The sequence below is a fragment of the Gopherus evgoodei genome, chromosome 6 (genome assembly GCF_007399415.2).
Source record: "Gopherus evgoodei ecotype Sinaloan lineage chromosome 6, rGopEvg1_v1.p, whole genome shotgun sequence".
Taxonomy (NCBI): domain Eukaryota; kingdom Metazoa; phylum Chordata; order Testudines; family Testudinidae; genus Gopherus; species Gopherus evgoodei.
In genome coordinates, this window is record NC_044327.1 from 42,724,430 (window position 1) to 42,740,692 (window position 16,263).

General features: G+C 42.0%; 1 protein-coding gene across 3 annotated transcripts in view; it reads left to right on the top strand.

Annotated features, from left to right (window-relative positions):
- Positions 1-16,263, top strand: part of SMARCA2 (SWI/SNF related, matrix associated, actin dependent regulator of chromatin, subfamily a, member 2) — a 187,577-nt gene that overhangs the window by 95,358 nt on the left and 75,956 nt on the right. For all 3 annotated transcript variants that reach the window (XM_030566024.1, XM_030566026.1, XM_030566025.1), the window contains exons 24-25: positions 8,481-8,647; positions 13,790-13,953. In XM_030566024.1, the coding sequence (XP_030421884.1) occupies positions 8,481-8,647; positions 13,790-13,953 (331 nt within the window). The remainder of the gene's footprint in view (positions 1-8,480; positions 8,648-13,789; positions 13,954-16,263) is intronic.

The following is a 16,263-nucleotide window of genomic DNA, read 5'->3' on the forward strand; positions in this document are numbered from 1 at the left end:
GTATCTTATAGACCCTGGTCAATTAAAAACTTTCTCTGTACTATAAATGGTTCCTCATGTCATCTGGAGTTATGCAGTCTCAGAGGCTGCTGCTTATTCCAAAGGGATGCTTCCTTCTTGGAAGCAGCAATTTAAAGCTGCTTTTGTACTCATGTAGTAACTAGAGACTTCCCAGGTTCCAGTCTGGCTCTTTTGACTGTCAGGGCAGGCTCAATGTCTACTCCAACATCTAAATAAGGAGCAGGTTTTTCCTTGGCTGACTTTAAAGGAGCCTTGTGTTTTGCAGATAACTACAGTGGCTGGGTACTTGATGCAGTTTAGCCTGACAAATGATTAAGAGGAGCTCCTCATGGCAATGAGTGTGTGTGATTTCCATTGACTTAAGACAAGTGATTGGGAGCAGGATCTCTTCCTCCATAAAAATCTCAAGGATTGAGTAAGGTGGAAAGGATTTCTGCTCCTTGCTGTACCTGTTTACAAACATTCTTCTTTGAGTATGTGTCAGTGTGGATCTACTCTGGTTGTATATATGCCTCATGAATGTGAGATAGCAGAATCCATGTACACTGTTTCTCCTTGTGCTTCTGTTTGAGGGCATGAACAGTGGGGCAGTCATAACCCTCCCTCAATTTTCTTACCATCCGTGGCAGCAACACAGGACCTGGCAAATGTGCAACCCACTAGTTCTTAGCTCAGGCTAACCTTCTTCAGTATCTTCCAAAGCCTTCAGAACCACTTCTAATCTACTATATTCAACTGCCGTGAACTGATCCAACCTATCTGGACTGAACTCTACTGTTCATACCCCCCTGTACCGAGCTCCTTATTATGACCGATTTAAAACCTGCAAGCTTCAAACCTGTCCATTCTACAGTACCTAATACTCCTGAGGGATGGACATAGTAGATATCTCTTCTGCCTGAGGGAATTGCATATTCTGAGCAGATGTTTACACAGAATCATGAGATGTGAGGTTGAAACCCCATCTTCTGCAACAATCCATGCATGTCTCCTCAGACCCGTAGGAAATGAGTTCCAGAACCCTACTAGTGGAGAAGCTAGGATCATCGAGTGTGCCATCGACCTGCTAGGCAGTGTCTCCTACTAGCACAGAGAAGAGGGCATCGAGGAATGTTTCAACATCAAAGTTGATCTCAACATTAACACTGAAGCCAGAGCAGACACCTATGGTGTTAAATTCAGTCCAGAGGGGGCTGCTTTAAGCAGAAGCTTGAGAAGGAGCTCAGTATCCTCTTATAAGAGCAAACATTAAAGCCTTTGGAGAGGAGTCCACCAATCCTTGCCCAATGTTGAGGGCTCGGGGAAGGAGCAGCTTGTGATGCAGCAAATTCCACTGGTACCAGTGATGCAGTCCTCAGCCTTGACCCTAGCTTCATGGAGGGGATAGGACTGCAGCTGAATGATCTATTTGGGAGGATGTTTGGGAGGATGTTGTACTCCTCAGCTTTGCTATGGCTACATGCTAACTGCCATATCATGCCATATCATGTTACATTGTCCCATGTTAGAAGTCATATTTGGCTAACATTCCTCCTCCTTCGTGACAGCAGAGAAACAGTTGGACATAATTAAGGAAGGCCAGTTAGTGTCAAGATGTCTTTGCAGGTGATGATGAAAATGTTGGACACTGGCCATTCTGATGATCATGTGCTGAACATTGTGATTCCAAGCGTCAGGCATCATGAGAGAGGTGCGGGCCATGATTGAGGAGTTGCCTTTGGAGGGCTGACAGCTGTGAAGTGAGAGGACAGACAGTGCTCTATATGCACTGAAGGACTCCAAAGCTATCCTGTACTCTGGGGGTTTACACCTTGGCTCATGTTTCCCTTCACCTCAGCTGAGACAATGCACACTTACCACCCCAAATAGATAGAATATGATGCCAAAAAGCATCTGAGATACAACAAGAGGTGCCAGCCTCTCTTTTCCTTGGCAACACAGTTCACTACTTTGACGCATCAGCAGATCTGACAAAATGGTAGAGAACCACATTATTCCCAGTCGAGAGAGCATGACCTTCAGAAACCACCTCACTCTATTCAACTCAGCGTGGTCTGCCCTGACATCACACAGATGGGTGTTGGAGATCATTGCTCGTGGCTACTCTTCAGGGACCTTTCTCACAATGTCCTGCTACAAGCAGAAGTGGAGTTGTTGCTTCTTCTAGGAGCTATAGAGGAGATCACAAAAGAGTTCAAGGGAAGAGAGATTTTACTCCCAGGATTTCCTCAATCCAAAGAAGGAAGTTGCTCTTCATCACATGCTACACCTGAGAAGGCTCAACAAATACATACACTATCTCAGTTTCAGGATGATAACACTTGCCTCCGTCATTCTGTCTTTCAAAGTTCAAGACTAGTTTTTGGCTCTTGATTTACAGCATGAATACTTCCACATAGCTATCCACCCTGGCCACAGGAAGAACATAAGATCATGGTTGGCTCCACTGGAATCAGTATATAGTTCTACCCTTTGGAGTCTACACTACACTGAGAATGTTCATGAAATACCTAGTAGTAGTGGCAATGCATTTAAGAAGACAAGGAATCCACATCTACCCATACCTGGATGACTGGCTGATCGGGGCAGGTTCAGGAAACTGACAGGCTTCCAATATGTATTGTCCCTGTTTTCTTAACTAGGACTCCTTCTAAACTATGAGACATTGTCTCTCACAGCGTCACAGGCACTAGAGTTCACAAAAGCTTTAATAGATCCAGGTTGGCAAGAGACTACCTGCCAGAGGACAACCAGTGGTAAACGACCTGCAGACAAGTCCACTGATGACAATATGTTTGTGTCTGGGACTTTTAGGTCACATGTCAGCACTCACATATGCAACACCACTTGACAGAGTTCATCTAGGGACTTTACAGCTGTGAATGACGTCTATAGACACCCCATTCAGACATCATGTAAACAGGAGGATCACAGTGTAGCTTCAAGTCCTGTGAGACCTTGCTTGATGGTTAGACCTGGTGAACATGAGAAAAGGGACGTAATTCTCGGTCCCCTCCCCAACAATGATTCTTCTCAGAGATTCATCAAAGACGGGCTGGAATGTCCACCAGAACAATCTGCAGATGCAAGGCATATGGTCTTGGGACGATATGAAAAAGTCAGCTCCATGATGTTCCCATGTAGAGCTATCAGACTGGCCTGCATAGCATTCCTGCTCATATGTGAAACGCCATGATGCAAATCCTGGCAGCATATCTGTGATGAAATATACAAACAAGGAAGGGATGCTCGATTGTCCCCCTCTTTGCCAGGAAGTCATTAAACTTTGGGCATGGTGTCAACACAGAGTGACCCTTACAGTTCTACATCTTCCAGGGGTCAGCAATGACCTAGCAGACTTCCTGAGCAGGCATATGATGTCCAGCCACAAATGGTTGATTACAGAAAACCATTCTAAATCCACTATTACTCGTATCATAGACTTGTTCACCACAAAGCTCAATACCAAGCATCTGAACTAGGGCTGTTGATTAATCACAGTTAACTCACAAGATTGACTTTAAAAAAAGGTAATTGCAATTAATTTTTTTATTTGCGATTAATCGCAATTTTACTCGCACTGTTAAACAATAGAATACCAATTTAAATGTATTAAATATTTTGGATGTTTTTCTACATTTTCAAATATATTGATTTCAGTTATAACACAGAATACAAAGTGTACTGTGCACGCTTTATATTGTTTTTATTACAAATATTTGCACTGTAAAAATGATAAAAAAGAAATTAATTTTCAATTCATCTCATACAAGTACCGTAGTGCAATCTCTTTATTGTGAAAGCTCAATTTACAAATGTAGATTTTTTTTTTGGTTACATAACTGCACTAAAAAACAAAACCAATGTGAAACTTTAGAACCTACAAGTCCACTCAGTCCTACTTTTTGTACAGCCATTTGCTTAGAGAAACAAGTTTGTTTACATTTATGAGAGATAATGCTGCCTACTTCTTATTTACAATGTCACCTGAAAGTGAGAACAGACATTCGCATGGCACTTCTGTAGCCGGTGTTGCAAGATATTTACGTGCCAGATATGCTAAACATTCATATGTCTCTTCATGGTTTGGCCACCATTCTAGAGGACATGCTTCCATGCTGATGACACTCATTAAAAAAATGTGTTAATTAATTAAATTTGTGACTGAACTCCTTGGGGGAGAACTGTATGTCCTCAGCTCTGTTTTACACACATTCTGCCATATATTTCATGTTACAGCAATCTCAGATGATGACCCAGCATGTTGTTCATTTTAAGAACACTTTCACTGCAGATTTGACAAAACACAAAGAAGGTACCCATGTAAAATTTCTAAAGATGGCTACAGCACTCAGCCCAAGATTTAACAATCTGAAGTGCCTTCCAAAATCAGAAGTCTTAAAAGAGCAACACTCAGATACGGAAACTAGAGAACCTGAACCACCAAAAAAGAAAATCAAACTTCTGCTGGTTGCATCTGACTCAAATGATGAAAATGAACGTGCGTTGGTTTGTACTACTTTTGATAGTTATTGAGCAAAACCCATCATCGGAACCCATGTCCTCTGGAACGGTGATTGAAGCATGAAGGTATATATAAGCTTTAGTGCATCTGGCACATAAATATCTTGTGATGCCAGCTACAACAGTGCCATGCAAATGCCTGTTCTCACTTTCAGGTGACATTGTAGACAAGAAGCGGGCAGCATTGTCTCCTGCAAATGTAAACAAACTTGTTTGTCTGAGCAAGTGGCTGAACAAGAATTAGACTGAATGGACTTGTAGGCTCTAAAGTTTTAGATTGTTTTATTTTTGAATGCAGTTATTTTTGTACATAACTCTACATTTGTAAGTTAAATTTCCTTGATAAAGAGATTGCACTACAGTATTTGTATTAAGTGAATTGAAAAATACAATTTTATTTTATAGTGTAAATATTTATAATAAAAATAAATATAAAGTGAGCACTGTACACTTTGTATTCTGCATTGTAATTGAAATCAATATACTTGAAAAAATGGAAAACATCCAAAAATATTTATATAAATGGTGTTCTATTATTGGTTAACAGCATGATTAATTGCGATTAATTTTTTTAATCACAATTAGTTTTTTTAATCGCTTGACAGCCCTAGTCTGAACATCTGCCCCAGGAGAACAGTGAACCTAGGTACACAGCTTAATCCCCTTTTCTTTGGTGGTCTTGAGGACTGTATATGCTTTCCTGCCAACGCCCCTGATCCCTAAAATAATAGCTTAGATTAGACGGTACAGTACTTTGATGATCATAATAGCTCCATGGTTTTCAAGACAGTTTTGGCTTTTAGACCCTGCTGCAGATGTCCCATATACCACCTGGCTTGCCCAGATGTAGTATTTCAGAACCAGAGTAAGATACTTCACCCAGAGTATGTCTATATTACCCGCCAGATCAGTGGACAGCGATCGATCCAGCAGGGGTCGATTTATTGCATCTAGACTAGACATGATAAATTTACCCCCAAGCGCTCTCCTGTCGACTCATGTACTCTACCAGCATGAGAGGTGCAGGCGGAGTTCACTGGGGAGCGTCAGCAGTTGACTCACCACAGTGAAGACACTGTAGTGAGTAGATCTAAGTATGTCAGCTTCAGCTACGTTATTCACGGTGTAGATCAGGCCCCAGACCTGCAATTGTTGTACCTGATGCTTTGGATGTTGGCTGGCAGGCAACTAATGACAGATTATGATATTAAAATTCTTTATGGGCCTTCTTCACACTTGTCCTCTGGTCAGAGATCCAACTCCCCCATGGATCCTCAATGCTGTCCTTTTAAAACTCCTGGAATCTCCCTTTGAACCACTGTAGGAATGCCCAGCACATTACCTTACCATCAAAATGGTCTCTCTTGTCACCCTCACCTCTGCACAGTTAGCCTTTATAGCCTTACACATCCTGGGACACTAAATGGGATAAGCTCTGTGTTACTATAGAGAATTCTTTTCCAGGTGTCTGGCTAATGGGTCTCACCCACATGCTCAGGCTCTAACTGATCACCATATATGGGGTTCGTAAGGAATTTTCACCCAGGTCAGATTGTCAGAGACCCTGGGGATTTTTTGGTGCCTTCCTCTGCAGTGTGGGGCATGAGTCACTTGCTGATTTGTTCTAGAGTAAATGGTGGAGTCTCTGTAAATTAAAGTCTTTAAATCAAGATTTGAGGACTTCAGTATCTCTGCCAGAGGTTATGGGTCTATAAGAAGAGTGGATGGGAGAAGTTCTGTGACCTGTGATGTTCAGGAGGTCAGACTAGATGATCGTGATAGTCTCTTCTGGCCTTAGTCTATGAGAAACCTTTTAATTGGGATAAGGTGGTGCTGAAATCACACCCCAAGTTCATCCCTAAGGTGGTCTTGGAAGTGCCACGTAAATAAATTAATTACTTTGCCAAAACAGCACTGAACAATGCATAGTTTGGACATCTCCAGAGCATTTCTCTGTTACCGCAATGGGGCCAGGTCTTTCAGGCTGTCTCCCCACTTCTCTGTGGCCATATCTGGTGCATCAAAAGGCTAAGTGATCTTGTTGCAGAAAATGGATCACACATATTTCCACCTGCTCTCAACTGGCTTGTGAACCTTTCCCTCCACATGTCAAGGTGCACACCATTAGGGCGCAAACCGGCATCTTCCATCTGTTTCTTGAGATCTGCAAGGCAGCTACATGGAACAATCCACTAACTTTTGTTAAACACTTGACACACAGCGAGGTTTCAAGACTGCACTTGATGTGGCAGCCAGGCTGCATGCCAAATTTGGGAGAGCAATATTTTAGTCATTGTTCAGCTGATATACCTGGGGCCCACTTTCCTGAGGAGATCTGCTTTCCAGTTGGCTACAATGGGATCCACACTGAAACATATTTGAAGAATGAATGTTTACTTCCCCTACCATAGCTGGTTCTTCAAGATGTAGTCAGTGGGTCCCATGACCAACCCTCCATCCCTGCTTTTCAGTTTTCAGCAATAGGGACTTTTTGGATTGCCAAAGAACTGAGGGAGGATGGCATCTTTATGCCCTGGTATGGAATTATGAGTCAGTACAGGGTGCATGTGTGGCTCTCACAGACACTGCTGTTCAAAAAACCTCCAGTTTTGTAGGCATGAGGTGCATGGGCTCCTACAATGGGATCCATACCGAGTACAATGTCTTGAAGAACCACAGTGGGCTAGGATAAGTAACTGTTCTTTATCCTAACACAAGGAGGATACTAATGTTTATGCCTGGCCTGTTCCCCGCAGAGAAGCAGACCCAGAACATGGTCTAGTACTGCCTAAGGGTTGGAGAGCTCATTTACATTTTCCACTTGACTCCCTCCCTGTCCCAAAAATTATGTGTGATTCCTGCTTATGCATTGAGTGACATTTGGCTTTTCCTATTTTGCACACTGGTTTCATCTGCCTCGTAAATAGATAGGAGCTGTGCAACAGGCCAATATACAGACCTCAAAAGACCTGGTTACTTGTGGTCTGCATTGTGGTCTTAATAAAGATGCAGATCCTAATGGCAAATTTTATTTTAAAGCTATATGGCACATTTAGAGGGGACTTGTATATCATTTGTGTCTATCATGTGGCTAAAAAAAGAACAGTAGTACTTATGGCAACTTAGAGACTAACAAATTCATTTCAGCATAAGCTTTCGCAGGCTACAGCTCACTTCTTCAGATGCATAGAATGGAATACACAGACAGCGTTAGGTTCCCTACTTAGACGCTCACCCTCTTACTGACATAGCTTAAACCCTTTTTATACAAACTCTGGATTCAGCCTGCTGAATCTGACTTGCAACTCACTTGCTGAGGGGCTTGACAAAAGGAGTCTAGTAATAAAAGGATGTTCAGGTTAAAGGAGTCTGTCCCCTTTTTTAACTTACACCTTCCTCAGCCCTTTTCCAGCTCCTCTGAGTGTAAATTACACCAGTTTGGACTTATGCTTGATTACACATTGGTATGTTGCTATTAGGATGACTAAGGGAGACATTACACATTGCCTGTGAATTTGACCTATGGCTGCAGGCTTGTCAGTGACTGAAAGCAGATCGAGCAAGCACTTAGTTACCTCTGAAACTATATTACCTACTCTAGAAATGTCTCTTGCTTGAAGAAAAATTAGTCAAATCACTGGATTTATATAAAGGACGATACTGGATCTGGCTGAAATTTTAATGAGCTTTAAATTTTTAAAAAAGGGAAACTTCTTCTTTTTTTCCAAAAATTCACATAATTCTCCCCCTCCTTTTATTTTAAAACCAATGCTAGAAAACATATATTGGGATCTCAGCATTCCTTCAAAAACAATTTTAGAGAGAGAATAAAGGAATCTCTCCAACTCAGCACCTGCCAGCATTATTAGAAACACAGTTTTAGAAGTAGGCTTGCAAAGGTTTTTATTGTGTTGTTTTATTTTTCTCTTAAACAGAGCCGAGCTTTATCGGGCCTCAGGGAAGTTTGAACTACTTGATCGTATTCTACCAAAGTTGCGAGCCACTAATCACCGTGTGCTTCTCTTCTGTCAAATGACATCCCTCATGACCATTATGGAGGACTATTTTGCTTTTCGAAATTTCCTTTACCTTCGCCTTGACGGTAAGCTGAGAGAGGAAACAAAACCCATGCAATAAACTGGGAGGTGGTGTGATTCAAGGGATAGGGCACTGGACTGGGATTCAGGAGACTTGGGTTCTCTACCTGGCTCTGCTGCCATCTTGCTGTGTGACTTTGGACAAATCATTTCACCACTCTTTGCTTCTTTTTCTCCTTCCATTCTTTTGTTTTATCTATTTGGACTGTAAGCTAAAGGGCTTCAGTCTCGGGTAGTGCCTCTGCTCACTAACCTAATAGTAAAATATTTAAATACTTAGTCTGTATGCACTCAAAATACTACAACTTGGAACATATTTGAGGCAGTTACCAGGATGCAGTTAATCTAGTGATCCATCAGGTCTGGTCTAATTCACTGTTTTTCAGATAAGATGTAAAATGAAGGTTTGCACCATTTGTCAGAAGTGAAGTCCCTGTGGCAATTTTCTTACGAGTAGGGGTGTTAACTACACTGTTCTGGCCAAATTCCAATTGAAGTAATTACTTTCTACCTACTTAAATTCCCATTCCTGTTTATCCACTGGGATTGCTGTATTTTTGTGACAGGTAAAGTGATACCTAGATAACTTTAACTTACAGGAGAGTTGGGAAGGTTAAATTAGTTAATGTCTGTGAGTGTTTTATGATCCTTGAATGAAAGCTGTTTCAGAAATGTAATGTAGTACTATTAAAAGAGCATAACACTAAAAAATGCCTGTTTTATCCCACTCAGGGGATGAAATGCGTAATAATCAACTTAGAATTTGAAAGATGATTTCTTTGTCAACAGCATATGACAGTATTAAGGATGTTTAGAGTGATCTTCAGTCTTCTGCAGCAGCAACAACCTCTGTCTCTTACTAACAAGTTGAGTGTTGGCTCTTCCTTGCTTCCAATGTCAAATATGACAATATTTAATGCAGTGTTGTAGCCATGTTGGGCCCAGGATTTAGAGAGCGGATGAGTGATATGTAGTATCTTTTGTTCTTCTCACCAGTCCAATGAATGATTACCTCACCCATTTTGTGTCTCTTATATTTAATGGGACAGTGTGTTCAGTCAAATAAAAGATAGCAATTATAGGGAAATATAATGAACAATGCCAACAATGCTCAGGTTAATTTTGGCTGCTCACATTATCAAATTTTAAGTTGATTCAAAGCTTTTCATCCCTCAGGTGGGTTAAGTATTATTAATACCAAGCATTTCTTTAGTACTTTCCATCTAATGATACACTAATGAACATAGCCTCAAGATACCCTGCAAGGTAAGGGTAAGTTGTACAGATAGGGAAATATAGGCACAAAAGTCGACTTGCCGAAAGCATCACAGGAAATCTGGGGCAAAGCTGGGAATAATACTCAGTTCTGTGCTTTACTACAAGACTGTCCTTTCTCTATACAATTGACTTCAGTTTTACCTTTGACATAATAAAACCCAACAAAATACTGTGGCCATCCAAGACAGCAGACTTAGCTGTGACATTTTACATCACTGTATACTACTTACTTTAGAATTAATCCTTTGTTATGCTAGAATGTTGCTGAAAATACATATATGTGTAAGTACCACTTATTCCTGTCATTTTTCAGTGTGGTAGACAGCATATTAGAGAGATTAGGTGGAAGAGGTAACATCTTTTATTACACCAACTTCTGTTGGTGAAAGAGACAAGCTTTAGAGCTACACAGAACTCTTCTTCAGATCTGGAAACGGTGCTTAAAGTGTCACAGCTAAATACAAGATAGAACAGAAGGTTTAGCGCACACATTTTAAAGGACCTTTCAAAGGTGAAGTGGCCCGTTAACACCCCTGCAGTCATGGGACAAAAGAGGGGGTTAGTGGGTTACAGACTGTTGTAATAAACCATAAATCCAGTGTCTTTATTAAGACCATGACTTTTAGTGTCTAGCAAAGTTATGAACGTAAGCTCCCACACTCATCTTTTGAAGGTATTGTGCAGGTTTCCTCTGAGGACAAGGACTCGGAAGTCAGATATGGAGTGATCATGTTGGGAATAGTGTTCACTCATGGGTGATGGGGTGTTTTTGTCTTTTATCATTTTTCTGTGTGAGCTCATTTGAAAGTGTAGTGATTGTTTGCTTTCACCCACGTAGTTATTATTGGGGCATTTAATACAGTGGATGATGTATACAACATTTTGTGATAGGCGCCAGCCATAGCTACAACATCCCGACCGGCAGTCATAAGAAAAAAGAGTCATCTGGCCGGACACCCACATTGGATGGAACCACACACTTGATCATGACCTTGGGGGGTTTGTGTGTGTGTGTGTGTGTGTGTGTGTGTGTGTGTGTGTGTGTGACAGGTCCATGACTTTTATTAAAAATACCCATAACTGAATTGTAGCCTTACCCTATATCTGGCCATGACATTCTTACTGAAGGAATATCTCATAGAAAGCTCTCTCAAAACACTCACCACACACAGGGCCAGCTTCCTCCAGGACACAGGGCCAGCTTCCTCCAGAAACCTGGCAACATGAATAGCCTCCCTCAAAACACCTTCCTGGCCACTGTGGATGTCATCTTCCTATACACCAGCATCCCTCACAATGACAGTGTCATGGGGTACTCAACTTACCACAGGTGGCACTTCCTTCTGGCTGCTCTGGGGAATAGCTCTCTTTCAGGTCGAAGGCCTCCCGTTGTGGTCTCTTCCCCCGTTGTCCTCTCCCTTGCTCTGCGGGCACTATCTCACAAAGATGAGCAGCAGCTTCATCTTTATACCTTGGCCCTCCAGCCAGTTCACTATGGGTTTTCCTCTTCTGGATATAGAGTCTCACAGATCCGTTGTCCAGGCACTGCCACTCTGTCAGTTGCTGATAGGGGAACCTGAGTCAATCCACCAGTCCGGGTTCCAGCTGAACGACCATGCAACACACAGCCAAGGTCTGCTCAATCCCTAACCTTGCTACTCTTTCTGGGATGCTTCCTACTCACCTCCCATAGGCTTTTTTCTTCACCCTTCTCTTTGCAGGGTATGCCCTTCCCTCAGGGCCAGGCTCACATTGGTAAACTCATCCATTTTATCTTCATGCATAATAATTTTACCTTCAACAAACACTTTGTCCGTGGGACTAGGATGGCACCCCAGTATACCAACCTCTAAGTGCGCCACCTTGAGGAGGAATTTCTGGACAAATGCGTCACGAAACGTATGATATATCTGACACACATTGATGATATTTTCATCCTCTGGACGGACAACTGAAACTAATTCAGATTTCCTCTACAACTTCAACATCCACCACCCATCCATCAAACTCTCTCTAGAACACTCCTGCACCAGCACCAGCTTCTTGGACACTACTATCAGCTGCAACAATGGAATCCTACAGACAGTTATATACAAGTATCCCATGGATCACCACACTTGCTTTCACAAGATCCAGTAACCACCCAAAACACACCAAAAAATATGTTATCTACAACCAAACACTCACATCACAGAATATGCTCTGAGGAGGAAATTTGGGATACACACCTTAACACACTTAAAACCACCTTCCCCAAACAAGGACACTCCACCAGAGAAGTAGATCATACAATGGAATGAGTCATCCAAATAGCCTGAGAGAACCTGCTTCAATACAGAAATATAACCTCCTCAGGCCTTACTCCCCTAGTTGTCACCTACCACCCCACACCCATATGGGGTATCATTAAACAGTTACAACTCATAGCTGGTGGGGACCACATTCTGAAAGAAATCTTTCCTAAACTCCCTCTTCTGGCCTTCAAACAATTCCCCAACTTTATCAAGCTTATCATCAGAAGCAAGCTCCCCAGACCAGGACTCACCAACTTAAAACGGCAACAGACCCTGCCAGGACAACAGATGCAGGACATAAAAACATATCTCCACTGCTATGATGATCAGTTCCCACCAAAACACACCTTTCAAGATCCCTGGTTCCTGTACAACCTTATCACAAGACATGGTGTACCTCAGCCAGCACAATAAATTCCCTGTAACAGCTGTGTGCGTGAAACCAGACAATCACTATGCTCTCAAATGAACTCTCACAAAAAAATGATAAAACACACAATCAGCCATGGGCAAATGCTTCCTCAAAACTTTCTCTGCAGCTGACCTCTCAGTCCTCATCTTCAAAGGAAAGCTCACAACACTTCCAAAAGACGAGCCTGGGAGCTTTAGTTCATAACTTTGCTAGACACTGAAAGTCATGGTCTTAATAAAGACACTAGAATCTGTAACATACTAAAACCCTTTTTTTGGGCCCTTTGACTGTAGAGGTGTTAATTGTTTAACTTTAGTTAAAATATATTCTACGGGACAATCTGTTCCACCTTGTGTTTAGCTATGTGTTTAAGTACCTTTCCCAGACCTGAAGAAGAGCTCTGCGTGCTCAAAAGTGTGTTTGTTTCACCACCAGAAGTTGGTGCAATAAAAGATAGTCCCTCTCTCACCTTGTCTCTGTTATTCATGTTGTTTAATAAGCTGCGTTTAATACTCATTGGGGTTAAGATTACAATGTTATTATACACTCCAGTTTTTCCTTCATTTTCAGTTTCATGGCAAAAAATATTGCAGGCTGAAATATGGTTCAAAAGTAAATATCATCTTTCTCTCCTTCCCCCGCTCTTCCTGTATCACCTTCTTCACATCCACGCTGTGTTTCTTAATAACAAATATTTTTGGTCAACAGTTTGCGATTTTACGAGGGACAGATTTTCTCCTCTTAATATGTGTGTATTGGATAACTAAATAAAAATCTCCTCCTCTCAATCTTTGATTTCAAGCAATGTATAAAGAGTGTGGTAGAGGAAGGACAGCTAAACATATATGTTTTTATATATGTATATTTATGTTTATCATAGCCATGAAACACTGGCTGATTGGTTGAAGCTGCCTTTTGAAATGTATAGTGTAGTTAAATTCACTGTTCATTTGTGGAGACCTTTGTCCAGCAGCCTAGCACTTACACAGTTGGCCAAAGCACATGTGTGCAGTAATGAGTCTACACAATGTGAAGTGCAGGTAGGATGGCTGAGGACGAGTGAAGTGATTTGCCTCCCACATGGTTCCTCATCAACTTGTGTCTTTTGCGGCTTACTTCTGAACAAGACCTATGTCATGGGATTTCTTTGCATATCTTTTCAGGTACAACAAAATCAGAGGATCGGGCTGCTCTGCTGAAGAAGTTCAATGAGCCTGGGTCACAGTACTTTATCTTCTTGTTGAGCACAAGAGCGGGAGGCCTGGGCCTGAATCTTCAAGCTGCTGACACTGTCATTATCTTTGACAGTGATTGGAATCCTCACCAGGTTATTTTTATTTACTTATCAATGTTGCAGTATATAAAGAGAATTGGAAATGCTTTTGGGGCTTCCTGATTTAATTTGGGAAATTTTATAGTGAAACAAATTGGCTCTGTACCTCCAAGTGCCACTTTGGTAAAGAATCAGTCACCAAACAACTACTTGTAAGTAATGATTTGTTTTAAAGCAGTAAAGTGATATGGTTTTTTCCATCTGCCAGGGAGGCCCCCGCTCTTCCTTCCCCCGCATGCCAGAGCACTGTGGATTCTGTCTCCTACTCCCACAGTATAGCTATCCTCATCCTCTTACTCAGGGAGCTAGTAAATTGTTCCCTTTGGAGCATATGAATCTTGGTCTTTTAAACAACTAGAAGTGTGGCAGAAGAATAGTACAAGGCATTCCCTCTCTCAAGAGGCTAATTGCAATACTTCCAAGGCAATTTTGCAGTTTCATAATAAGGGTGGTGTGAAAGAGTCCTCTTACGTTTTCCTTCCAGATGGCAGGAGACTCTGGTCGTGCCCAGTTGTTTACCTCCGGGTGGCTTATATACAGGCCTCAGCTCCTTATTTCTTGCAAGGGAGACCTTTCCGTTTGTGGACCTTCTTAAGTCCCTTCTCATAGGGGATCAAAAGGAAAGTTAAATGTCCAGCACACCAGAGAATAACTTCTTTGGTTATTACTTATAACCAGAGCCCCTCAAAGAGGAAAAAGGGCCAACAGTACCTTCTTACTTCAGAGGCTATCTGCATAGCAGTTTTTGAGAAGTCATTCTGGCTGGCTGCTGAATCAGGCTCACTCTGTCAGGCTTTCCCTGGGAGTTCACCACACTCCCCGTAGGGTCGGGGTGGAGATCTCCTCCTTGTTGGGAGTTTTCCTATGGCTCCAGGAGTAGCTCCAACAGTCTCCTGCTCAGGCTGATCTCTCTCCCCAGTTTACTGCAGTTTCCTCCTTTTTAAAGTCTGCCTCCCTACCATACATGATTGATGGGGCCAGAGCGGTGGGACTGGCCCTGTGTGCAGGGCCTATCTGGCACCTTCCTCATCACGGTGGGGTTTATACACCCTGTCACAGGTGGCCATAGTAACTGGAGATGGGTACTAGTGAGTACAGATAGTTTGAACATCCTCTAATACCTCATGCTAGCCAAAAAAGCAAGTAGAAGCAAGTATGTTCTGTGCTTGTCTCTTAGTGACACATTTTTTAAAAGTAGAGGTTGTATATGAATGGATTTGCAAGCCTATATTTATACTTTCATAACAGGTACAGTTAGCTATTCAAGTGCCCCATGCAGAACTAAGTGGAGGGATTCCTTGAGAGAGGCTGAAAAGATTTTGTTTATTTAAAACTTTAAAACAGCACTATCACAAATGCACAAAGATCAGGATGATCAGAGACCTCAAGATCCTGAACAAGAACTAATGATGCTGCCTCTATGGCTGACTCTGCCCGGCTACTAGTGTCTCTATCCCTCTCCCCCAGCCAATGGGAGCTATGGGGGACAGCGCCTGCAGCAGAGATTGCCGGCAGCATGTCTGCATGGTAGGGTGACCAGACAGCAAGTGTGAAAAATCGAGGCGGGGGTTAGAGGTAATAGGTGCTTATATAAGACAAATCCCCAAATATCAGGACTGTCCCTATAAAATTGGGACATCTGGTCACCCTACTGCGTGTGTCTCTCCTCCGTGACTGCACTGGGGTGGTTCTCGAGCTGCACATGGCCCCGGGCTGGTACTTTGAGACCCCTGGTTTGGGGTTTCTGAAAGCAACGCAAAATGTACTGTACTCTGGTTTCACATTTCCATTGGGTTAGTTGTGTGACAGTTATAGAATAGATCACTGTATGTGCAGCAACCAGGTAGCAATATGTGCAAATGGTAAATATTATTTTACTGGAGTGCCAAGTAAACAAACTGCTAAATTGTTAAGTAGCATTCAATTTCTGTTTTTCTCTTGGGGATAGAAGCAATATGTTAACTTTAATGAGGCATGTGCTAAAAGAAAGATACTAATAATATTTGTTAGAGCCAGGCATAGCACTTATAGGAATGGAAGCTTCCACTGTCCTCTTTTTAACATCCCCAGTCTGTAAATGAATTGCATGAATGTGTTCATAGTGTGACTTTATGTTCACTTTTATCTGCTACTGGCTGCAAATATGCCCTTAATTCAAAACATTCTATTAATTTTAAAGTGCCCAGAGCAAAAAAAAATGTCTAGGCAGGGCTTCGTGACTGCAATCCCAAACATCTGGATTGAAACAGGCTGGTTTTAAAAAAAACTTTTAATCTTTATTTTAAGAGGCCTAGCTCATGTAAA